This window comes from Mastomys coucha, unplaced genomic scaffold (assembly GCF_008632895.1).
Source record: "Mastomys coucha isolate ucsf_1 unplaced genomic scaffold, UCSF_Mcou_1 pScaffold6, whole genome shotgun sequence".
NCBI lineage: Eukaryota > Metazoa > Chordata > Mammalia > Rodentia > Muridae > Mastomys > Mastomys coucha.
The window spans coordinates 26,736,308-26,761,106 of NW_022196912.1; the positions used below are offsets into that span (position 1 = coordinate 26,736,308).

At 40.1% G+C, this 24,799-nt stretch overlaps 1 protein-coding gene across 8 annotated transcripts in view; it reads right to left on the reverse strand.

Moving 5' to 3' along the window:
- Nucleotides 1-24,799, reverse strand: part of Ncoa1 (nuclear receptor coactivator 1) — a 208,920-nt gene that overhangs the window by 75,273 nt on the left and 108,848 nt on the right. For 5 of the 8 annotated variants that reach the window (XM_031355731.1, XM_031355735.1, XM_031355738.1 and 2 more), the window contains exons 3-5: nucleotides 11,208-11,313; nucleotides 5,770-5,936; nucleotides 3,941-4,038 (exon numbers count right to left, since the gene is read on the reverse strand). In XM_031355731.1, coding sequence (XP_031211591.1) covers nucleotides 3,941-4,038; nucleotides 5,770-5,936; nucleotides 11,208-11,296 — 354 coding nt within the window. In that variant the 5' untranslated portion in view covers nucleotides 11,297-11,313. Of the gene's footprint in view, nucleotides 1-3,940; nucleotides 4,039-5,769; nucleotides 5,937-11,207; nucleotides 11,314-16,614; nucleotides 16,775-24,799 lie in introns of those variants that run through there. The other 3 variants (XM_031355734.1, XM_031355737.1, XM_031355732.1) reach the window with 2 other exon arrangements.

Below are 24,799 nucleotides of genomic sequence, written 5' to 3' on the forward strand. Positions count from 1 at the left end.
CATCTGCCCAAAGGACTCAGCATCCTATTCCATAGATACTCACTCAGCCTGTTCACTGCTGCTGTATTCACAATAGTTAAGAAACACAAAGGGGAGGGGGAGGGGAAAAGTGGAACAGGATCTGGTTGGAGGGTAGGCAGCAGGAGTAAAGCCCCAAGGGCCAGAAGAATGAATGGAAATATGCAGTCTCAGGGGGTGGGAGGTGGGGGTACCCTCTAGAAAGTGCCAGAGACCTGGGAGGTGAGAGACTCTCAGGACTCAATGGGGATGACCTTAGCTAAAATGCCCAGCAATGGATAGTGGGAACAGACTACCTTCAGTAGATAGATAAGGCCTGAAGTGAAGAGACAAGGTTACCAACCAGCAGTCAAAACTTTTGACCCAGAATTTTTCCTGTCTAAAAGAACTGCAGGGATAAAAATGGAGAAGAGATTGAAGGAAAGGTAGTCCTGTAACTGGCCCGACTTGGGATCCATCTTGGGGGAGGGGGAACCAAGGCCTGGCACTATTACTGATACTATGATGTGCTCACAGACAGATACCTACCATGGCTGCCTTCTGAGAGGCCCTACTGACTGAGACATATGCAGATATTTATACCCAAACATTGGACTGAAGTTGGGGGCCTCTATGGTTGAATTAGGGGATCAGGTAGAATATAAATAATAAAGATATTTTTAGAAAAAGAAATAGAAACACCCTAAATGCCCTTCAGCTGGTGAATGAATAATGAAAATGTGACACACACGCGCGCGCACACACACACACACACACACTAGAATACTACTCAGTTGTAAAGAAAAGTGAAATCATGGAAAATTTCATATAAATGAATCAAACCAGATAATATATTCAGTGAGATAACTCAGACCTAAAAAACAAAGGCTACATATTCTGTCTCATTGTGGATCCTAGCTCCAAACCTCAGATGTGAATATATAACCTAGTGTAACCACAGAGGCTGAGAAAGGGTCCATGGGAGCAGTGAAGCAGTTCTGGGTGTGGAGGGGGGAATGGAAGAAGAGGGAAGGAGTCTTTAACTGAGGAAGGGCAGGGAGGACCACACCAAAGAGGAAGGAGAGAGGTAAATAACAGTGAGGATGTTTGAAATAGCCATAATCATATTATTTTACATTTTCTTAAAATTACATATGATTCATGTGTGTGTATGTGTGTACAGTTCAAATAAAGTTATTGCATTTGGCATGATAATGCCTCCTTCAAAGAATCATCTAACAGATCTCCTGGTATGAGCATAAGAAGACGGAGAGAAGGACCTGTGTGGGAGAGGGGATGGGGAGCGGGGAAGCAGGGGAGGGGGAAATCACATGTAGGGAGAACTGGAGAGGACGAACAGAAATCAGTAGTGGCAGGTAAGGGGCCAGTTCTAGGAAGTGCCAGAAATCTGGGACGGGGAGACCCCAGGGTGTCTATGGGGGTGACTCTGGCAGAAACTCTTAGCAGTATGGGATGTAGATCCTGATGTGGCCACTTCCTGTAGCCAGGCAGGACTCCTGGTAGGATAAGGACAGAAATCCACCCACAAAACCTTCAACCCAAAATGTGTCTTGTCTACAAGATGTGCAGGGACAAAGATAGAGCAGAGAGGGAGAGAATGGCCAACCAATGACTGGCCCAACTTGAGACCCATCCAATGGGCAAGCACCAGTGTCTGACACTACTAGTGATACTCTGTTATGCTCACAGACAGAAAGGAGTCTAGCATAGCTGCCCTCTCAGGGGCTCCACCCAGGAGCCAATGGAAAGAGATGCAGAGACTCACAGCCAGACATTAGATAGAGCTCTTGGAGTCTTGTGGAAGAGTTGGGGGTTAGGATTGAGGGACCCAAAGAGGATAGGGATTCCACAGGAAGACCGACAGAGTCAACTAATCTGGACCCTTGGGGGCTCTCTGAGACTGAACTACCAACCAAAGAGTGAGCACAGGCTGGACATAGGCTCCCAAACCTGTGTAGCAGGTGTGCAGCTTGGTCTTCGTGTGGGTCCCCCAACAAGTGGTACAGGAGCTATCCCTGAATCTGTTGCCTGCTTGTGGATCCCACTCCCCTAACTGGTACATCTTGTCTGGCCTCAGTGAGAGGATGCGCCTAATCCTGCAGTGACATAAATAGTGACATAAATATTGATGTGCTGGGGTGGAGGGTGAGGGTGGGAAAGTATGTGTGTAGGTGCTGTGAGGAGGGAAGGAGCTGTGAGGAGAGACTGGGAGGAGAGGGATCTGATATTGGGATGTAAAGTGAAAAAATATAGTGAAGAAATAAAAATAATAATTCAGGGACTGTTTTTGGGACTAGTGTTACGAATATGAATATACAAACATCCCTATCTCCTAAACTCTGTCTGATGAAGACAATTTGCCATCCTTTTTCTTTCTCTTTAAGTCCCACTCACATGCGCTCCCGGGGAGGAATCTTTCCAACAGCTGGCCTTCTGATGTGCTGCATACAGAGATGATAACAAATGCCTGTCCATTAAGTACAACCCAATCAATCTGAGAGCTCTGCCATCTGCCCAGGATGTCACCCTTTAAGGAGAACCACCTTGGTCTCACAGCAGGGCTCACACTGGGCAAGACCTCTTGCAGAGCCCTGGATCTAAATGAGATTGCCACTTAAGGTTACTGGACAAGGGTTTTGGAATAAAACACATCATTCCCAATACCTTTATAGTACCCAAGCAGGCAAGGACAACAAGAAATTTACAAAGGTTAAAACCAGAGTAAGGAACCTACAGTGAGGGTAAAGATTCCTTGAGTAAAGTCTCTTTAAGAAGGCAACTCTACTCCTCACCAGGCAGAGGAGACTATATGCAAGCTATGGAAACAGAACAAACTGTATTCAAGACTTGGAAAACTGAGATATGTAACAAGTTTGTTAGTAAGAACCCCCTGGCTACAGGAAGATGGGCTACAGAAAGGACAGGAAAAAAATTTAGCTTGCATATTTGGGTAAATAAATATGCAATTTGTTTTTGAGATAGAAAATCATCTGCATGTATACATGGATAAGTGCTTTAAACATCCATATACGAGAGGTGTTTAAGGTGATCAGTTGATTTGGAAACAACATTTACACTCAAATTTCAGGCAATAGGAATGAGAGAGAACAGACAGATGTGAAATAATACAGTAGCTGCAAAGTAATTCCAGTCTAAAAGTTCTTCACTTTATAAAGCTTGATAGCAATTTAATTCTCTCTCTCTCTCTCTCTCTCTCTTCCTTTCTCTCTCTCTCTCTCCCCCCCCCCCCCTCTCTCCCCCTCCCTCCTTCCCTATACCCCCCTCTCTCTTTTCTTTTCTTTTCTTTTTTGAGACAGGGTTTCTCCGTATAGCCCTGGTTGTCCTGGAACTCACTCTGTAGACCAGGTTGGCCTCCAACTTAGAAATCCACCTGCCTCTGCCTCCGAGTGCTGGGATTAAAGGTGTGTGCCACCACTGCCCAGCGTAATTTAATTCCCATTCACCTCTGGACGTGTGTACATGTGTATGTGTGTGTGTATAAAATCAATGTAAATGTTTTTATTAAGAAAATGTTCCAGGGCAATATTTAGTCCAAAGCAGTAGAGGATCTTTCATTTAAAGGTGAAATTCTATAGTATACATACATTGTACTAGCTAATTAAACTAGTTTTGTATCAGGTGATGAACTAATTCAGTTTTCTTTTCCCAGATAATTCTAATCACTCCATTATATAGGATTTTGGTTTGCATCAGACTCCTTGGAATACTTATATGAAACAAATTTTATGTCCATTACTCACATTAATTCTGAAATAACAACTATGAAGCAGCAGTCTTTATAATCAAATCCTATTTTTAAAAGTTTAAAGAACTATTTTGTTTTATAATTTATTAATTGGATATATGACATTAAATTGGTAAGGACAAAGATTTTCATTTTGGGATCAGCAAGGACACTTACCTCCAAAAGAAGAGGGCCCAGCGACTCCTTCTCTATCATTCCTTGACTGCTCGATGAGATGTCGGACTTCTGCACATCATCATCAGTCGTGGATTTCTCTGCAATAATGAAACTTGAAAAACTATGCATCCAAAGAGCTCATTTTCATCAGGGCCAGTTTATGAAGACATAGATTTATATTACTAGTATAAGAAAGATTTACTTTTTAAGCAAATTATAAAAAAATCTTAAAGCTCACTAAGTTCATACAGATTAAATTACTGCATGTGAACACATTTAAAGTTTTAGGGAAAACTGAAGACAGGAATGGTTATGCATCATGGATGGCCTACAGAATGGGAAGAGAAGTGATAGACAGTTCTGGATCCTGTCTCTAGGGGAAAAACACATGGTTGCCTGTCTTCCTGTGCCCTACTCTGGACAGTTGGGATGCAGACATGGTCAGCCATGTTTATTATATATTGTGATGGAAACAGCCTAGGAATGGCAGCCATCCACAGGGGGCATCTGAATCCCTGACAGCTCCCTAGCCTATCCTGTTCAAGCCACAGCAGTTTGTCCAAGCTGTAGCATCTATGCCTCCTGTATTATATCCTCTCAGGTATCTAATTACATTTTTATTAGTCAATATTTAACATCTCTTTAACAATGGTCATAAATATATTTTAAAAGTAAATTCAGGTATATATTTTTTTATATCATCTATTTTATTTATATATTTTCATATATGATATTCTATATGTAGTTTAAGTTTTCAAATAGTTTGTGCTGTTTAGTTCATCCCTAAACACTCCTTCTGATTTTAAAATTTTCTCTGGCCAGGCATGATGGCACACATATTTTTGGTTCCAGCACTGGGAAGATGGTGGTAGGAAGATCTCTGTGAGTTTGAAGCCAGCCTGTTCTAAATAGTGCTACATAGTGAGATCCTGCCTCAAGACAGAACACAACAAACAAACAAACAAACAAACACCCAAATCAAAGCAATAGCCACATTACTATATCCAAACGTGGCCATCTATCAGACTTGACCAGCTATCAGATAGTCCTATGTGCTCACAATCCAGCAGCATTTCTTCTAGAGTCTCCTTTCTGCTTGCTGCAATTGCAACTGTTTTTATGCTTCTAGGGTTATGTTTGTTTGTTTTGTTTTGTTGCTTTGTTTTCTTTCAAGACAGGGGTTCTCTATGTAACTCTGGCTGTCTTGGAACTCACTCTGTAGGCTGGCCTCAAACACACAGAGATCCTTCTGCATCTGCCTCCCAAGTGCTGGGACTAAAGGTTTGTGCCACCAGCTCCTACCTCATGTTTTATTTTTAGGTGTCTACACAACAGTAATGACTGTGTCTCCTGCTCCCATTTTTCTGTGTTTCCACATTTGGTCTCAATTTCTACCATCCTCCGTGAAACCAACAACCCGCCCACCTATGCCCCTCTTCTCACTCCGGGCCCATCCAACTTGGGGGTAGCTATAATGAAACTTTATCAGACATCTGGTTCTTACTTCAGGGCCATTCAATGCGTTATCGCCCATACGTTCCCCTTAAATAAGACATCTCGATGGTACGGGTCTAATCAGCCCATGCCTAACATAACTGTGGTCTCATACATTTGGTATTTTTTAACTTTTAGGATGCTATCACTCAACATAGCCGTCAAGGCATGAAGGTCAACCCAACATCTAGCCGGACTTTCATTTAAGGATCATTTATCCACATAACAAAACCTCCAAAGCATACATAAAGCGACATGGGCTCTTAATGGAAAGGTGGAACAATATGTCATAAACATCACAACAGCTGAGAATGTGGTCTTTATTTTATGTTTACCTTGTTCCATTCTCTTCATTAGCTGTATCTGATCTACTGTCTTCTTCAAAATCTTGCATTTATCTGGTTTTACACTCAAGCTGTCAATGTCACTGATGTTGGCAGACAGTAATTCAGCTAGTTCTTCTAAATACTTATTTTCTTGCTCTCTGCGCCTCTTCTCAGTACTGTTATACACAGAAACACATACAAAAAAATCCAGTTAGCATATATTTATACCATTTTATTTCCTTTTCTGATCAAACATTAATGTTCACACATTTGAAGAAAATCTTGTTTTTACCTAAAATATAAAATCATATTTAAAAATCAAATTAAAATCACATCTAAAACTCAGACACTAGAAAATCCTCAAGTACACAAAATAATTCTGGCTAAAATATGTGACAATGACTGCTACGACAGATGGGTTTGCTAACAACGTATATCCCTCAATTATTTTCAGATAACAAACGGCTACAGATATTAAAGGAACTAGACAGAAAGCAAATGTACTTCTCATGTTTCAAGATATTGTGCATTTGAAATAGAATGGGAAATTCAAGTAATTTTGCTACAGTTTAGGTGGCACTATGATTATAGCTCAGACGAATTGTAATGAGGAGTCTGATAAGCCCTTCATTCTTATTCTGATAGGAACATTAGTTGCTCCTCATGGAAAAGAAACTATTCAAAAGTACACTCTAAAAATGAGCTGCAGAAAGAGCAGCAAGCAGTGGGATATAGCTTCCTTCTAAATACAATAGAAATAAAACCTACATGTAAGTTCTTGTCCACATTAAAACCAAGTCAAACATGGTTACCTTAAAGCAAAACAAAAAGAACAGAGGGTTGGGTCGCAGGCAGTACTTTAAAAGAAGTCTGAATATACTGAATGATTACTGTTGGGTTTGCTTTTCAATCTTTACCCCTAATTTATTTTGCCAAGTCACCAGCAATTTGCTTTAGGTAATACATTCAATGATGGTTAAATATTACTCTGAAACTTCCCATAATCCAAATAAAACAGGAAAAACTATTCATGACAAGCTTTGTTAAAATCATAAAAGTGGTAGAAAAAAAAGTGAGAAGGGATAAAAATCAGTTGCTAAAAAACTTACAATCAACAACAATTAAAAAGTCCTTTACCTTTCTTAAAAATTTTAAAGAGTTTAAAAGCAAAGGCACTTATACAGCACTGTGAGCTGAAGTGACCCAGTCAACTAATTTGCTATAAAACAAAGTACTAACAAATGGTACAGATCCCCAAACACAATCATGCTTGAAACTATAACAACCGCACACTTTGTCTTTATCTGTTAAATGTTTCATTACTGAGGAATTATTTCCACTTTGCATAGTAAAACTCTATCTAATAACTTAAACAGAACACAGCAAGGCATCCCGACAAACTTCACTCTGAGGCATTGAAGCAAAGCAAGAATAAAATGAGGAACATATTTTCATATGCAGAAGGGTTTATCTGTAACATGATAGTATTTGAGGACATGTGATTTTACCTCAGGGAACCTCATAGACAGCTGACACATTTAGTAGATTCAGTATAGAGTGGGAGCTGTCTAAACTTAAAGGTCTAAATTTCAATGGGGCAATCAATGTAGATTTACTTGGTGGGTCTCCCAGAAATTTTTTGTTTGTTGGTTTTATTTTGAGAATGTCTCACTGTACAGTCCTGGCTATTCTTGAACTGGTGGTCAACCCCCATCTACTTTGAGCGTGCTGGGATAACAGGTGTGTACTTCCATACTCAGCCACCAAACATGTTTTTGCCATTACATTTTAGGTAATACTGAAAGGCCTGAAACTATCGTGGAGTAAAAGAAAAGTCTCCCAATATAGAGAGGAGATGGAACAAGAAACTGTACATAGTAAGGAATAGCAGATGTCCATAAAATGACCCAAGTTTCAGGGTAGGGAAATGAAAATCATCTTTAAGTGAAGCAGCCAATAACTACTTAGGGGAAAAAGACCGGAAACATGCTCACAGTCAAAACAGAAGGGATGTAGAGCACAAAGTCTGAAATGGAAAGGCCCTTTCTACTTTAGATTAACTTTCTTCATTTGCTAAACCCCTCTATTACCTTTTACATGGCAGACATGCTAGTTAACGCTATCCTGAGCTAAATTCTTATGAATACAGTTAGCCTCACAATCTTATATGGTACCAGTTCCGGGATCCCCGTGGACATCAAAATCTGAGCACTTGCAAACCCTTTATATGAAATGGTGTAGGTGCATAGACTATGAAAATTCTTCTCCAAGTTTAAAGCCATCTCTGTATTACTTACAATACCTTATGCAGTACAAATGCTATATAAGTAGTTGTCACACTATATTTAGGCAATAGCACTACACAAAGTTGATACACATTTGGTGTAGATGCCATTTTTTTCCAGAATACTTTTGATCCTATGTAATGGAAGGACTGCTGCATCTTTCCTTAATTAATGTACTAGCAATTAAATAACATAATCATGTGATGTTTCCTAAGCACTCTGAAGTAAATTAGATGGAGTTCCCACTAGAAAGGAAATAAAAGGAAACAGACCTTTGTAATACTTTATGACAAGAACCAAACTCTACAGAAACTCACAGAAATGGCTCTAAACCCAGAGAAAGAATGGCACTAAGTTAGAGGTGGAAAGATCTTATTTTCTAGAAGGTAACTTGGCTTTATCAAGTGTATAAAGTAAGAGTGGAAATATGAAGTTCAAAACTGATAGATAACAGGTGAGTATGGCAGAACCACAAGAGTACATGGGCAAGAGGGAGTGGGGGCAGGATCACAGTGACCTCAGCCTGTCCTGGTGCAGGGTGACTACAGCTCAGGAGCATAGACTGAAACTTCCAGGCATTAACTAGCTATCAAACCCCAAACAAGTGAACAGCAGTTGAACCGCTCTGCTTAATCTCTTCATCTGTACCTCTGGGATAATGACATTAATTACCTCACAGGGTTTGTGAGGATTAAGAAAGATATGATGTGTAAAATGCATTGCTAAGTTCTTGGCATGTCCCATTAGCTCAATAAATGCTATCTAGTATGACTTTAATTACAGTGCTTTATTTTTAAAAAAATAGGGAACCCAAGAGGATTGAAGAAGAATTAATGGCATGGCCAGATCTGTAAGCTCCTCAAAGATAGAAAACCTGTCTCTCACTTCATTTATATCCTTATAACAGCACACAGATGGTGTTGGCTGAACAGTTAGCATTTAATAAGCACTTGTTGAGTTAAGCTGGAAATGCTCAAGAAGGATAAAGCATAGTGACTACCATTTAAAACTAGCACCTTAACCTTCATTTTCTTAGAACAAATGAGGGATTGAAGAGATAGAAGCTACCTCACTGCACGAAACTGTTTAACTAAGAAGTCACTCTGTCTTGGACTGGCTTTGTAGACAGTAATACTTGGCTCTGCCACAGGACTGGCAATACCCTGTGAGGCCTAACAGATGCTCTTTATGATTAATGAGCTCACAGTCTGTTTGGGGAGACAGCATATAATAATAAGACCAGAGGAAGCATTGCAAGGTGGCATTAATACACAAGCAGTTTCAAAGTAATAAATTTCTGATTTTCCATATCAAAGATATTGCTTTATTAAAACTGAAGCCCATACATATAAACCTGAAGGAGTGAGTGCTTTCAAATATCTTTCAAGCAAACATCAAGATAATTATCTCAAAACATCAAAAGAGGAGAAAAAGAATACATAAAAATTTTGGTATTTGTAATGATATTATCATATACAGATATACATACACACAGAGAACAGAACAAAGGCAATTTACAGATAAGCCATTACAAGAAAGAAGACTGTCAGCACGATAGGCAGACAGGTTATTGACGCCCACAACTGTTTGCATTCTTATCCATTAGTAACTATCAATTTGAAAATACAATATGGGCATGATGGTGTATGCCTAGAATCCTAGCTCCCCTCAAGTTGATGTAGGAGGACTGGCCCAAGTTCAAGTCTAGAATGGACTACAGAATGAAACCCTGCCTAAGACAAAACAAAAAAAATCACAAAAATGGAAAAATGTAATTATAATAAAAATTAATATGGTAACATATCAATTTTATATGGTTACTATACAGAGCTTTTTAGAATTTGTTCTTATAGATTCAAATTTTCTCAAATAAATTAAATATAAGATAATATTTTATTTATCCTTAAGTTTTCGTTTAAGAAAGACTGAATTTATATATAGAAATGAAGAATGTACTTGGATCACACATATCTGGTTCGCAACATGGCATGTACTTTTATCGGAGCATATGGGCACATGTGCTTGAGGGCTTAGGTGACTGTCCTATGAGGAAAGGTCACGTCCCTTTTTCCAGTCTCTAGCCCTAGAGGTCTTTAAACTCTCTCGTCTCCCTTCCTGAGAGAAAAGCAGGTATTCCGAGCAGCAGTGATGCTATGCCTGCTGCTGCAGTGCTCCCCTGAGACCAGTGTCATCATCGGCTGGGGTGCTCTGCTCTCCTTGCCCCTGGGGAACATCTGGGGATGTTTACAGAGCATTTTGTTACTACAACTAGGACACTACTGGCATTTCAGTGTACGAGCAGTAACACGACGAAGCATCCTACAACACACATGACAGCCTCCACAGCAAAGAATTTTCTGGTTTAAAATGTCAGTAGTGCAGAAACTGAAGAAAACTTGATGTAGTTCCTAGAAGCCAAATGGAACAAAATCTGGACTTTCCTTTTGTAAGCTGAGAGAACACTTTTGCTGAGTGAGGTTCTTCTTCACCTGGCACTTGTCAGGGTTCCCTGAGAAGAAAATTTCTTTTTGTCTGCTTAATGTAGTCATTTTTTAAAAAACACAGCAAGGAGTTAATGCCACAAGTAATTATTTTAACATAAATATTATAACAATGTACTTCTTAGTTCCTAAGATGGCATTTAAAGATGTTCAATAGACTTATTTATTCATTTGGCAGTATTTATTGCCCTTACTAGTTAAAAGATACTATCGCACTGTGAACTAGGGATACAGTGGTGGTGAGCATGAACAGATAAGTCCCTTACCTTAGAGCAGCACAGAGCCTAGTCAAGAAGCCAACAATTAATTCATGCAACGAGCATATACTCTAGCAACAGCCAGGAACTATGAATCAAAGCCATGAAGATGTACAGAATAGATATATAAAAAGGGAGATTATGGGAGCAAGAGAAGCCTCCCTGTAAGGAAGTAATGGCTTACCACAGCATCTGCAGTAACAGCTACAGATTAATGCTGGGAATAAGAGGATGCAAGTTGGAAGGAAGGAGAAGCACATTCAAAAACCTGGGAGGGGGTGGGGCAGTCTGTGCTGACTGAGCAGGAGGAGGCCGGGGGCCACTCGACCTGGAGTAGATGAAACAAAGTCCAAAGTGTTGGAGAAATGACAAAAAAGCTCTGCCAGAGACAAGCACATTCCTACCTTGATGCCAGTGTGTCACATGGCGATCCTTTTCTCTTATGTGAGTCTGGGTTTGTAGGGTCGGATGAACTGTCCCCAAGGCCACTCATGTTGATGAACTTCACACCTAAGTGGGGAGGATAAGAAAAATAAATCTCTCATGACCTTTCTAACCAAATAAGAGTGGGGGAAGCCCCCTTGTTATCGATAAACATCAAAAAACAAAACAAAACAACCACAACAAAAACTTGTAAACAGTGACTAAGTGACCACAGCCCTTACAGAAGCACCAGCCTCCACGGAAACCACAGGGGCACCAGCTACTCATTGCTATGCTTATTTTTCTAAGCCAATGAAACAAAATTAACAATTCCCTATGAAATGGTTATAATCAGTCAGAATAAAGATTTTCTTAGAATAATTAAGTACATATATTTTTACCAAGAGAAGAATCACTTGCATGTATAAATGTAAAAACTGGACTCTGAAAAATTTTAGTATTATTATTCAGATTCAAATTATTATTTAGACCTTACTTTTAAAGAGGCTTAAAACAGCTTTATTCATGAATTATACTGATAGAGAATGAACAATATACATGTGATTAAAGTTAAAGTGATAAGCTTGATTTGGAGTTTTGAATTGTACTTTTCCACTCTGAATTCTATACTCCTAACCTTGTGTTTATATCATCCAGAAACCCAGATCAAATGTTTAGTCTATGTTAGGATCTTAGCATGGATGCCAGAGAACACAGAGTCATTCCCCCTTGCATGTCAGCCAGATCTTCACATGTGCCAGTTACTGATCTGTTCGTATCAATCACTGCTCTGCAGAATTCTGAAGAAAGCTCAGAGCCCTATCCTTGACCTGAGAGTCATCGGTCCCTTGGATTTCAATAGTGCCAAATGCTACCCTTATTGTTACTCCATTTACCCTCAAAAAGGAGAGGAAACTCATGAAATAAGAAGACTTGGAGCTCTTCCTTAAGTCTAAGTTGCTAAATAACATAGTACTGTATGTCAACACTCAAGCAGGCTCTCAAAGCCTTAATCCTTTCCTAGTTCTAAAACTTACTCTTTCTAGAGCTCTTCCAGGCTCTCAAAGCCTTAATCCTTTCCTAGTTCTAAAACTTACTCTTTCTAGAGCTCTTCCAAGGCCACAGACGGTTGCCCTCTTCTCATTTACAAAAAATACCTACAATTTTAATCATGAGATTGTTGTGGACAAGAGGAAATGTTTCTAATTTCTCCATATTAGAAGTATAGTTTTGAAACTATCTAACACTGCAAGTATTTTCTGTTCTTTAGACAGGGACGCTATGCATTTTAGGCTGGCCTGGGATTAACAATGCAGCCCAGGCTGTCCTCAAAATCCTAGTCTTCCTAGTTCCTGTCCCCACCCCTAGGACTGTAACTTTGCAACTACTTTTTAATTCTTTTTTTTTTCTTGTTTATTCATCATTTGGCATTTCTATCTATTTTCTGCCAATTCATCCTTAAGAGATTTTTATGTCTGGTGTGTTCTTATATGTAGGTTACAAGACGTTTTGTCTTTAAGAGACTTTATACTGCCTCCTTCTTCAGTCTCTGATATAATTATGATCCTAGCTTGAAATCAAATATCTCAAGGATTCTAGATTAATGTAAGATTTTTTTCTTGCTTCTCAGTTCCCTTCACCTTCCTTCTCATTTATAATCTGTCACAGAAACAGCAGAAAGGCACTCTTGCACTGATGTCATTCCCAAGATATCACAGTTTTGTACTGTTCTGTTTTTCATAAAAGTCAAGTGGATCCCCCTACTGAAAGATGATCAAAGAAAGCAAGGGGCAGAAAAAAAAATTATAATTTAACCATTACCTGCCTGTCCTTGGTCTAAGTACTTAATTTCTCTTATGCATTTTTGTGTTTGTGTATGTATGCTTTGAGACATTTTAGCCTCTTGTCTTACATGCTACATGTAAGAATACACCAGGATCTGTTTTCGTTTCCTAAATCCTCCTCCCCTTCATATTTTCCTTTGCCATCGAGGAGAGCTTAGGCCATCACCTAGTAGACTACAGAAAGAGTTTTCCAAATAGTCTCCAGTTTCCAGCCTTGTATCTGAAACGACCATATCACCTACCAAAGGCAAGCCTGAGCATGCCTGAAATGCGTCACTAAAACCTCATTATTCATAGATCTCCTCCCTCCACATAGTAGACAGCTTCACAGTTCACCTAGTATCAGCTCATCACAGAACTTGGTGAATAAGTGACTACAAATGGCTCTCCAGTCAAGTGTTTTATACACACGCACACACGCACACGTGTACACACATACAACCCTGTGTTTTATTGTTGTTGTTGCTGCTGTTTTAGGCACCATTTCACTATGTACTCTAGACTGGCATTGCACTCACAGAGATTGACTTGTCTCTGCCTATGTCTAAGTGCTGAGAAGTTTTAAGTACTATGTCGTAAACATGTGACCTATATATTATGCAAATGATGCAATCTGCATATACAAAAATGTATTACAGATATTAACTTCAGTTTTATCCTCAATAAAAATAAAAATAAAAATTCTTGGCTACATGCTATGCTCCTAGCAAAGGTAACATTAGGCACAATTAGGGAAACATGTTTAAACTGACCTCAATGTGGGGAGCAGTCCAACATACGTGAGCTCTAATGTTCACTGAGCTCTATGAATGTAATAACTTCCCATGTAGGCCCTAGACATCCAACTACAAATACAATTTACAAAATATTGTTCTCATAGTTTCTTTTTATTTTGAGGGACGTAAATGTTATCATCTTAAAAGAAATGTATATGACACATTTATAAAACTGGTAAGGACTCTGGAGAAAATGAAGCAAAAATCGTGTTTAATTACATGGGTGTGCTGGGGAAGCTGGTACACCAGGCAAGAAGAAGAGTGAGCTAAGCGGAGCAATGACAAAGGAAAAGAGTAAGGCAGAACAGAAGCATTTTGTTGTTGTTTTCTTTTGAGAAGCAGTAATGAACTGGCTAAAGACTGGGGATGGAATACTTGGATCAGAAGTCAGAGGGAAAACAGGAGGAAGAACCAGGTGAGGCCTCACACAAGCTGAGAAAAGCCCTGACAATGCTCCTGTTAACATGAGTTCTGTAAGTGAATCATTCTCAAAAGAAGACTATCAGTTATGTGGACAGCCATACCCGCTAAACATTCCCATCTCATCTGCTATTGGATGGTAAGCAGGGTTGGGCCTGGATAGTACTTAGACGGGAGACTATCAGCTAGACAGGTGTTATTAGTAAAGTAATAGTTTTTTAACATTGAGAGCCAAAGAAGCAGAATTAAGGTTGACTCAGTATCACAGAAGTAAAAATGCGGCTTCATTTTCATACATGAACAAATGTAAGATAGGACTAAGACAAGAGTCCCAAGTTAAACAACTGCTGAGTTTTTCTGAAATTCTGGAGCTAAGGCAGCAGACAAAGCAGCAGCTGCCAAACAGGCACCTTACAAAAATAAGAGGCAATGTTCAAAGAATTGTAGGAGAGCCTCTACCACTCTGTTGATGGCATGATTCCTGTATTAAGTGTCTTATACTTACAAAACACAACATACACTGTAATACAGAGCCTCCAATGGGGACAAGCTATCAGAGCTGTCAAGAGTATGTAAAATGACTTTATATTTAGTTGTTAGGGGACATAAGTTGGGGCAATTAACAAAGTCAATTTGCATATTACTTTTTAACAAGACTGAATGTATCTAAGTAAAAGTAGTCTGACTTAAAAAAGAGCTGCTAAATTATACCCAATATTATGCAATTTCTAAAGAGTAATTTCAGTGACCAAAAACTACATCTATCTCTTAGTTTAGTCAAATGTGCCAGACTAAACTCAATAGGTGAAGGCACATGAAACAGGATGGTACCCTTAAATTCAGTTAAGTTTTCTACATACGAAATTAGTCATTTGTGTCTCAGATTGAGCATAGAACTTCATAATTTAAAAAATCAGCATCAATTAGCTAACAACTCTAAGAGTGTCCTTTGCCCAGCTGACAAGTGGCACAGAAAAACATACACAAGATGAAAGCGACACTCTAAGAGCCAAAGATCCCCAAACTGCCCTTCCACACAAAAATCAATCATGACAGAGCATGCCTACACTATAGAAGGAAGTGTCTCCACACTAGAGCTCCTACACTATAGAAGGAAGTGTCTCCACACTATAGCTCCTACACTATAGAAGGAAGTGTCTCCACGCTAGAGCTCCTACACTATAGAAGGAGTTTCTCCACGCTAGAGCTCCTACACTATAGAAGGAAGTGTCTCCACACTAGAGCTCCTACACTATAGAAGGAGTTTCTCCACACTAGAGCTCCTACACTATAGAAGGAAGTGTCTCCACACTAGAGCTCCTACACTATAGAAGGAAGTGTCTCCACACTAGAGCTCCTACACTATAGAAGGAAGTGTATATTCTCCACAACAACTGAAACCTTTCTCTTGTGACAACACAGGATGGGGACTTTTAACTAGAATAGTCACTGTCCTTTCAAGGCTGAATGAAATCCCATTGTTTGGCGATACTCTACTTTGTTTATCCATTCATCAATTGGTGAACATTTAAGTTATTTCCACTTCTGGGATTATCAGTAACATCATTATGAGTGCTTATGTAGATGCATTTGTGAATATAAGTTTTAATGATCTTGAGTGTAAAACTGGGAATAGAACTGCCATATCATAGAGAATGAACTCTTAACTTTCTGGGGAAAAGCTAAATTTAAGGTGACAAAAACATGAGGATTACAATTCTATATGCTTGTCAAAAGCAGTTCTCCCTGGTAAAATCCACCCCAGTGAGTATAAAATGGTATTTCATTATGGCTTTGATTGTGTTTCCTTAATTGCTAATGACTCTGAGCATCTTCTGTACTTCCTGGTCTCCTTATACCTTCAAAGGAAACCTGTCTCATTCAGGGTCTTTACTTATTCTACACTAGATTTTTTTACTGTATTTAAATATTTACTGTGCACATTTAAGTCATGATTTATCAGACACAAATATGTACTAAACTAGTTATTACTGTGAGGCAAATTAACATCCATAATGTCACATAAACATTCTCCACTGCTGCAAGAGCAGTTATCATCTACTTGAGGTCTAAGTACACTGCTACTGTTAACTGTAGCACTTGTTATGTAAGAGTCTTTAGATTGTTTGTCCAATTGATAGTCTTACCTTTATCTCTTAAACTTGTTTATTCTAAACACACTGCTTATCTGCCAACATTCCCACTGAAGAATACTAGCCCTCCTTTTACAATAACCTTGAAGCTTCTCAGATCAAACTCATACCACCACTAAAAAAAAATAATGCTCCACAGGTAATGGTTTTCCTTCCACATGTTTACAGTGACAAAGTTTTTAAAATCTTCTCTACCTGGGAGACTTCTTTGTTCATAATGAGTCCTCAAAGCAGATATGGTCAAAAAGAGTGCTCCAGAGGGCAGCAGCTGGGGGAATAGAGTAATGCAGTAGTGTCCAGAGTCGACGCTAGTCGGTTTGCTCTCACCTCATTTAAGGTCAATTACATGAACAACTAAAATAAGTGAGAAGAAAACAGCAAATGGGAAGTTAGATTGCCATTTATTCTTCAAGAAATGCTATAGCTCAAAAATACTAGGAAATGAGAGAAATGCAAATTTTCAAGTCAAATGGAAAATATTTCCAAAACACAATGGATGAAGATCTGAATTTACAGGCAAAGACCTTCCTGGTTATGTTATTTGAGATAGCTTGCCACTAAGGTAATGAATGCATAATTACATTCTGCTCAATTTCTGAGAAACCTGCTGAGAAGCTTTTAGAAAATCACCTCTGCCATTACATGCTTAGCATTCTTGTTACCTATAAAACATAATTTTTCATGTTTTCAACTATTCCATTCTTTCAATTTATATAATATTCTTATGTATGGAAATTATGAAAACATTTTACTTTGAAACTTTTTGTTGGAAAAGCTTACATGTTGTTGTATTTAAAGTTAGCTGAGCTCTTGTTCCTATAATAATGGACTCTCTTGTCCTATATTAATCTGCTCACAGATAAGAGTTATAAACTGCGGACAAAATATAAAAATAACTGAAGACACTGGAAAGTGATCAAAGCAGACTCAAATTGTAGATCTGACCATTGTTCAAAGAAGGGAGCTACACTGGGCAAAACGCATGCTTAGGTTTTCTCTGTAGGAACTTTTTCAAGGCTTCCCCTAGTAAGTGCTCGGAAGCTGGACTAAAGAGAAATCACAGCTGATAGGCTTCAGTAGTTAGTGAGTAAAGAGCAGAGCTAACGGAAAACTCCAGACTGCTTGACACAATTATCTACACTCCAAATTTATAAACTGTGGCAAGCAACTCCATATTCATACAACTGAATATGAAAACTACAGAAGTTCAGACAACAGTAAAAGGTTTCTATACACTAAAGGACCAAAAACTAATTTGAAATTAAATGCATAACGTGTCTGAAATGTTTCTGGCAGTGTTCATTCATACTGCACGTCACAAAGTCACTGCAGCACATGTGCCTGGACACTGCAGTGTGCTAACAATGATGTCTGAAACACCTCAGCTCAGATGTCAGGCATCACATGCTATGAGTCACAGTGTTGGACTGCCCACACAAACTCTTCTCTCTTAGAGAATATAACTTTAGTTATGAAAAACAAAGGCAAAGTTTTCCAATTGTTACACTTCAGCATTTAAATCTCTAAATCAGTATTTTCATTGTATTCTTAGAAAAATTATTTGAAAATGGCTGCTTATATGATAGGCCTGAGGAATTTTTTTAAGATTTAATTTTATTTTATGTGTATGTCTCTTCTCATCTCTCTCTCTCTCTCTCTCTCTCTCTCTCTCTCTCTCTCTCTTTCTCTCTCCCTCTCTTTCTTTCTCTCTGTGTGTGGGTGTGTGTATATGTGTGTGTATGTATATATGTGTGTGCACACGTGCACTGATCCCAGAAGATAGTGTCAGATCCTCAGGAACTGGAGTTATAGGCATCTGTAAGCCACTTGCTATGGGTATTAAGAACCAAACTTGTGGCTTCTGGAAGAGCAGCAAATGCTCTTGACTATGGACTCCTCTTTCCAGCTCCTTCAACTTAATTTTTTTAAAAGATAATTAAATGAATTTTGGCTCGGGATTGGGTTAGAATTTCCAGTAATTTCTGAAATGGTCCTAAATATGCTTTTGCCATTTTGTACTGCATATTTATGTGAAGCAGCTTTCTCAGTACTGACAACTAAAAAAATATCAAAATATTGATCAATTCTGAAAAATGCAAAGATACTTTGCATCCTATAGTATCAAACATTCAACCAGGACTTCATTCTTTATTTAACCTTTTTAAAAAATATGTATTTTCATTTATGTATGTGAATGTTTTGCCTGCATGTGCATTATCTGCAACACATGTTGCCTTGTGCCCGTGGAGGTTAGAAGAGGGCATTGGATCTCCTGGTGTAGGATGAAAGGACAAAGGAAAAACACCCTGAGCCTGACCTGCCCCAAGACCAGGGTCAAGGAAAGAACACCTTGACTTTGCCCCAAGCCCAAGACCAGGGCTAAAAAAGAGAATCCCACCAACCCCTAAGCTTACCATAGAATCCCACCATTCCTTGAGCACAAAATTCCACTAGTCCTGAGCTTCAAGATCACACTACAGATTTCAGGCTACCCTCGAAATATGTGCCCCCCAAGAAATCTCATATAAACCGTACCTTCTGCTCAGCTCTCTGCGTCTTCTCACCTGAACAGACCTGGGTTTTCCCTCCCAATAAATCTCTGTGTGGAATTTGCTGTCTGGTGTGTCTTTGTGGTGTTCCTTGGCTCCCTCAGAGCTGTAACCCTTGATGCTCAGACTCAGATATGCCCTCCTGGTGTCTGTGTTCCACCTCTGGGTCTAAGCTGCACCGGTACCCTGTCCCTCATCTCTGGTCAACCCACACCACATTCACCTACCCGCTGGCCCAGCTCAGGATCCATCCACAAGCTGTAACTAGGTAAGTTTCCCCTTTAGTCAGTGAAAATTCTTCCCAGATTCAAGGAAGTGACCACTGAGTATCTGGCACCCTCTGGTGCCCCAGTCCAATCTTTAAGGCTACAGTGGCCTTCATCACCTGACCCATGCCCCTAGCCCTGGAGCTGCAATCCTGCAGTTGCCTCAGGCCCAGCCTGGTTATCATGTCCTTTCTTGCCCATGTCTTCAACCTTTACTTTGGAGCTGCCTGTAAATCCCACCGCTCCTCTGGGCCTTCCTGGCTTTTGTGACTTCTCTGTTTTCTGTGTGCAGATCAGTCTTTTTTCTGGTGTATCTGCTTTGTTGTAAACAAGTTGGAAATGGTCAGAATCAAATGAATGTATGAATGATAGTGGCTATCACATGTTTTGTTTCTGACTGGTCATCTTTGAATGTGTGAGCTTTCTGTGTTCTGTGGTTTTGATTTTGCTTTCTCTGCCACCGCCAGCCACAAGCCATTGCTATCACTGATTTCTATGGCTGCCTTGACAGCTTAGGGCTCAGAATTTATCTCTAGGATTTCCAGTCATTGGATTCAGTTTATAAAAGAATTTAAAAACAATGCCAGTTTAATAAGGTATTAAAGCTACACCTCTGTGCATCCCTGTATCTGTGGCCATAGCTCAACTCCTTACATGTGAATCAGAGAGGTTAGCCTTCAAGTTACTTCAAGATACTTCAAGTATCACTGCCTCTCTTCTCACCACCTGTCCTGCCTTCTAACACAGCAGGGTCTCCAAGCGCCAGTCCCTTTCTGAGGTCTCTCTCTTTAGGCAGCATTACCTCAGATAAGCATACTTACCTTTCAGCCATGCCCACACCTCAACATTTCAAACTGATTCAAGGTGTTGATCTGACTCTCTTAAGGTGTGCTCAGATAAATTGTTTCTGCTGGTTTTTGCCACTCGTCATATTTGGTTCCATATTCCATCTCTTCAGTTTCCCCTTCCTTCCTCCTGCTCCAACCATCCATCTCTCCTAGTCTACTCTATAAATGTCTCCATTCAGGTCCTGGAGCCTACTATACACTCTAGACCCCACACGTAGACAAGTCTCTGGTTAATAAGATCCTTTCTATTGGAACCATACCCCCTGCTTCCTTGCCTCCTCCCCATAGGAGCTGCCTGCTAAGCCTTAAAGCTTCCCTGCCTCTGCAACCTTGTCCCTCCTACCTTTTAGCTCTGTCCTAGAAGGTTCACAGCTACTCTCTGCCTCCTGGGCCTCTCAGCTTCCCTTGGAGCTTATCCATCCAGTGGAGTGTAACCCTTCCTCTCTCTGTTCATGGGCTCAGATTTTATTAAAGCCTCTCTTTGTTACTACAAACAGCCTGACCTCAGTATATTTCAAAAGCCAAAACTGACATGCTCTATTTTCAGGGGTGACAGCTTCTGCCACTGCACAATCAAATGGTGTGAAAATCATTTATATCTAAACTTGCACTCGCCTCTTTTATTTCTTCCTATCTACTCCTGTCCAGGGTAGCACTTAGAAGGATATTTAACATTCAAGAGACATCTCTACCCCTAACCAACAGCCCATCCTAACAGAGTCAGGGAACTGCTCTATTATCAGGCTGACAAAGGCAGATCCAGTCCCCTACAGCACCCTTACCCATCTCTCCTTCTCTGAGGGTTCCCATATGCCTGTTTTCTCCATGACCAGAAGGAAGATTACTGTAGAAAGTGGCCAGAAACTTAAAGAGGTTGCTAATATTGGTCCTGCAAAAAACATGAGACAAATTTAGGTGATCCTAATTTTATATCAGCTACTGAATAATACTCTGCCTGGCAGGTTTGGAGAGTGCTGAGTGTAAGTTCCTCCCAGGTCAAACTCATGGCCACCAGTTGTAGCCTTACCCACTGGACTACTACATTCTCTCATCTGGCCTCTAACTGTCCTGAGCCACCCTTATCTCTCTCATCTCTCTTTGGTATCTCAGACTGTCTTAACTCCTTAGGGACATACTTTATAGGCACACTGGATCCCTCAGACTATAACACTACTTTGGTTCTGAGCACTGCCATCAAGCCCTTATGCCTGAACATTCACATGCTTTGATTATCGGTGGCACTCAAGTTTACCACTGCCTACCTAATGGGTTGTCTAAGACTTGTGCACTGCTGTTCCTTTTTCCAAAATTAGGAGTGTTACCTAGTAAAGAACACTTGCTGATTCCCATCACAGGGTTTATAGTGGCATGGCATGACAAATGAATGGTTCAGGTCCTACCCTTTCTTGTAGTCTTAGGTATAATAATTGCTGGTGTCACCACCTGAGCAGCAGGACTGACTACTTCCAGAGTATTTACCACCAGTTTTCACCCAAGTTCATCCAGGACCCCCAACAGGTAGTTCAGAACACTCTTACCATCCACTGTAGTACTATAAAATCAGCAAAGATTAGATTTCCTGAGAGTGGAGAGAGGTGGTCTCTGTTTCCTCCTTAGGGAGGAGTGTTCCTTCTATGTCAACCAGTCAGGTACAGTGAAAGAAAAGATCCAACAATTCCAGATGGATTTCTAAAAATGTACAAAACAGCTTCGTGTCTCTGGCCAGTGACTCATCAATTGTCTAATATGAAATTGGATATTTCCCTTTGTAAACCCCCTTTTTTCCTCCTTTTCTTAATCCTACTAGTCACAGACTACCTCATAAACCTCTTGCCTAGATTTCTTCAACAACAGATCCAAAGACTTTTTTTTTAAAATCAGTCTTTTAATCAGTTGCTATTACAGGATTACCAGCCCCTAGATACTGAGCCAGAGGCCTAGGACTACTGATTATATACTGATAGTGGCGGTCAAGTTCACTTAAAGGATTTCAACATCCCCATTCAGTAGGAAGCAGTCTAATGATAACATCCCCCCCTCCTGGCCCCTGATTATTTATCAATAATAAGCGAAGGCACGGGGGGGTGGTGAGAGGGAGAATATAAGCCCTTTGAGACATGTTAGTGACCAGGTCCTACCCCTGACCCCTGAGGACGTCCAAACACCAAGTTCTACCCACAGAACACTTTGCCCTAACAGCCAGCCCAGCCCCACCCTCAGGACTCGAAACCCCATCAATCCTCACACTGGAAATCTCCAACTTGGAAAGACCCACCCCTAAGAAATGTTATATAAACTCTGTCTTCTGTTCAGTTCTCTGCTGTTTCTTGCCTGAGCAGAGGAGCCACTCTCCTGGTTTTTTCCCTCCCAGTAAAACTCTTATATGAGGTTTGCTGTGCAGTATAACTTTTTGGTATTCCTTGACTCTCAACTGTGGGGTCAGGGAGTTGTGGGACCAGGAGGAGCCAGCCTGGAGCAATATTGGGTGTCAAGGCATGTCCAAATCCCAGAAATCTCCTCCTGAGATTGGCAGTAGGATCACTCCCCATCCCCTCCCCTGCCCTGGGTCTGCATCTCCTGAGGCACATAGCGCTGTGCCCCCCACCTTCCCTGCCAGGAGGTCGCACAGCCCTGTAGCCAGGTTAAATTTCCTCTTCCCTTATAAGGTCATGTCTGGTAGGACCTGGAATCCCTCCTTATGCAAATGAGGCATCTTCAGTGCCTGGACCCAAGCCAATGATGCACACTCACCCTGAAAGCCCCTGCCCACCCTCAAAGGTTTAAGTAGTATTTGTTCCTCTCCTAAAGAAGCTGTCTCACAGAAGCTCTTTCCTGGGAGTCTATTCTGGTCATCCTTACTGCTGCCTGAGGCAGAGCCTGAACTCCACCCAAATGCCAGGATATCTTTCCTCTCAGAGCTGTAATACTTACAGAAACAGAATAGGAAATCAGGACTACAGAATGCATTCCTTAGAAGAGAGAAGGTTATTAGCACAATGGCAAAGAGTGAAGGCGTCCTGGCCATCAACTGCTACCTTTAAGTAGCTTTGGCCACCCTTCTCTTTCCTTTTGCTTTCTCTCCCAGAGTAACACAATTCTTTAGCTTTCATTCATTCCTTCATATTTTGGGTTCATTCATTTATATTTGTGTATATATATACTTTGCCTGCATTTATGTGCATCACTTGCATGCAGTGTCCACAGAGGCTAGAAGACAGCATCAGATCCCTATGGACTGATTCTGTAGATGGTTGTTAGCTGCCATGTGGATGCTGGGATTTGAACTTGGGTCCTCTGGAAGATTAGCCAATCCTCCTAACCACTTAGCTATCTCTTCAGCCCTCAGAATAACAAAGTTCCTATACTGAGTCCTCTGAAGAATAACCAGTACAGACTTAACTAGTTCTTCTCTTCTTCCTCTTAAAACTGGCTTTTCTTAGGTTTCATATGATTGTTATTAGTATTCAGGCTGTTTCCTATCTTAAAAACTTTGTGATGGTTGCTCACATTTTCCTTTCTCTAATTTTGACTTTAAAAACTCCTCACTGATTTTATCTTTGCTGATGTTATCTTAACTGTGACTTAGAAAGGGACCAATACTCAATACCTGCTCAAACTACCATGTTTACCTGGATTAAGTACTGAATGCTACTTCTAACTTTAAGTATTACTGCTATTTTATTTTAGAACATTTAAAATCTTGTTTTGTGTGTCCTTAAACATCTTAGCTTTGATAATTTTAAAACCCACCATTCTGACATTCTTTAAAAACAACCAGTAGGCTGGGCGGTTGTGGTATACACCTTTAAACCCAGCATTTGGGAGGCAGAGGCATTTGGATCTCTTGAGTTTGAGACTAGCCTGGTCTACAGAGTGAGTTTCAGGACAGCCACAGGGCTACACAGAGAAACTCTGTCTGGGGGGAAAAAAAAGCAATGAACAAACAAAAACAAGCAAAATAACTAGTAGGTGAAATTATTGGGTAAATGAAATATTTAAGCAGCTGTGATATACAGTAAGCCCTATGCAAGAATCTGACTGGAAGGGACGCAGATGAAAGCAATGCCTCTCTGTATACACAGCTAGCACGATGAATTGTGACTTTTAGAGAAAGCAACAAAAATGTTTCCTTCCATTAGCAACAGCTGATTTATGAGATAGCTATCAAAAGAAGCTGCAGTGTTCTTTAGTAATGAATTAAAAGAAACTTATCTCTAAGAACAGAGGATTATTTTCTTATCCATATTAACTCTTAAGCACTGCAGAAGTCATTTGTTTTTAATAAAACAATATAAGCACTTCACATTATTCTAATAAATTAGTACAGATTCAAGGTTACTTTCATTATAAGCCATTTTTTACTTTCCTTAGGAGATCCTTTCTGATGTGGGTGTGTACTGGTTTGAGTAAGAGATGCCCTCCACAGGCTTGTGGATCACACTTGGTCCCCACTGTTTGGGAAAGGTTATGGAACCTTAGGCAGGTGGAACCTTGCTACAGGAAGTATGTCACTGGGGTGGGCTTTAAGGGTAGATAGCCTCGCCTATTTCCTGTTCTATTTCTCTGCTTCTTATGTGTTGAATAGAAGTATGGTCACCCAGCTTCCTGCTCTGCTGCACATGTTCTCTACGGGCTATCATGCCTTTCCAGCTATGATGGACTCTGGACTCTATCATTCTGGACCAGAAGCTAAAATATACCCTTTCTCTTCTAAAGT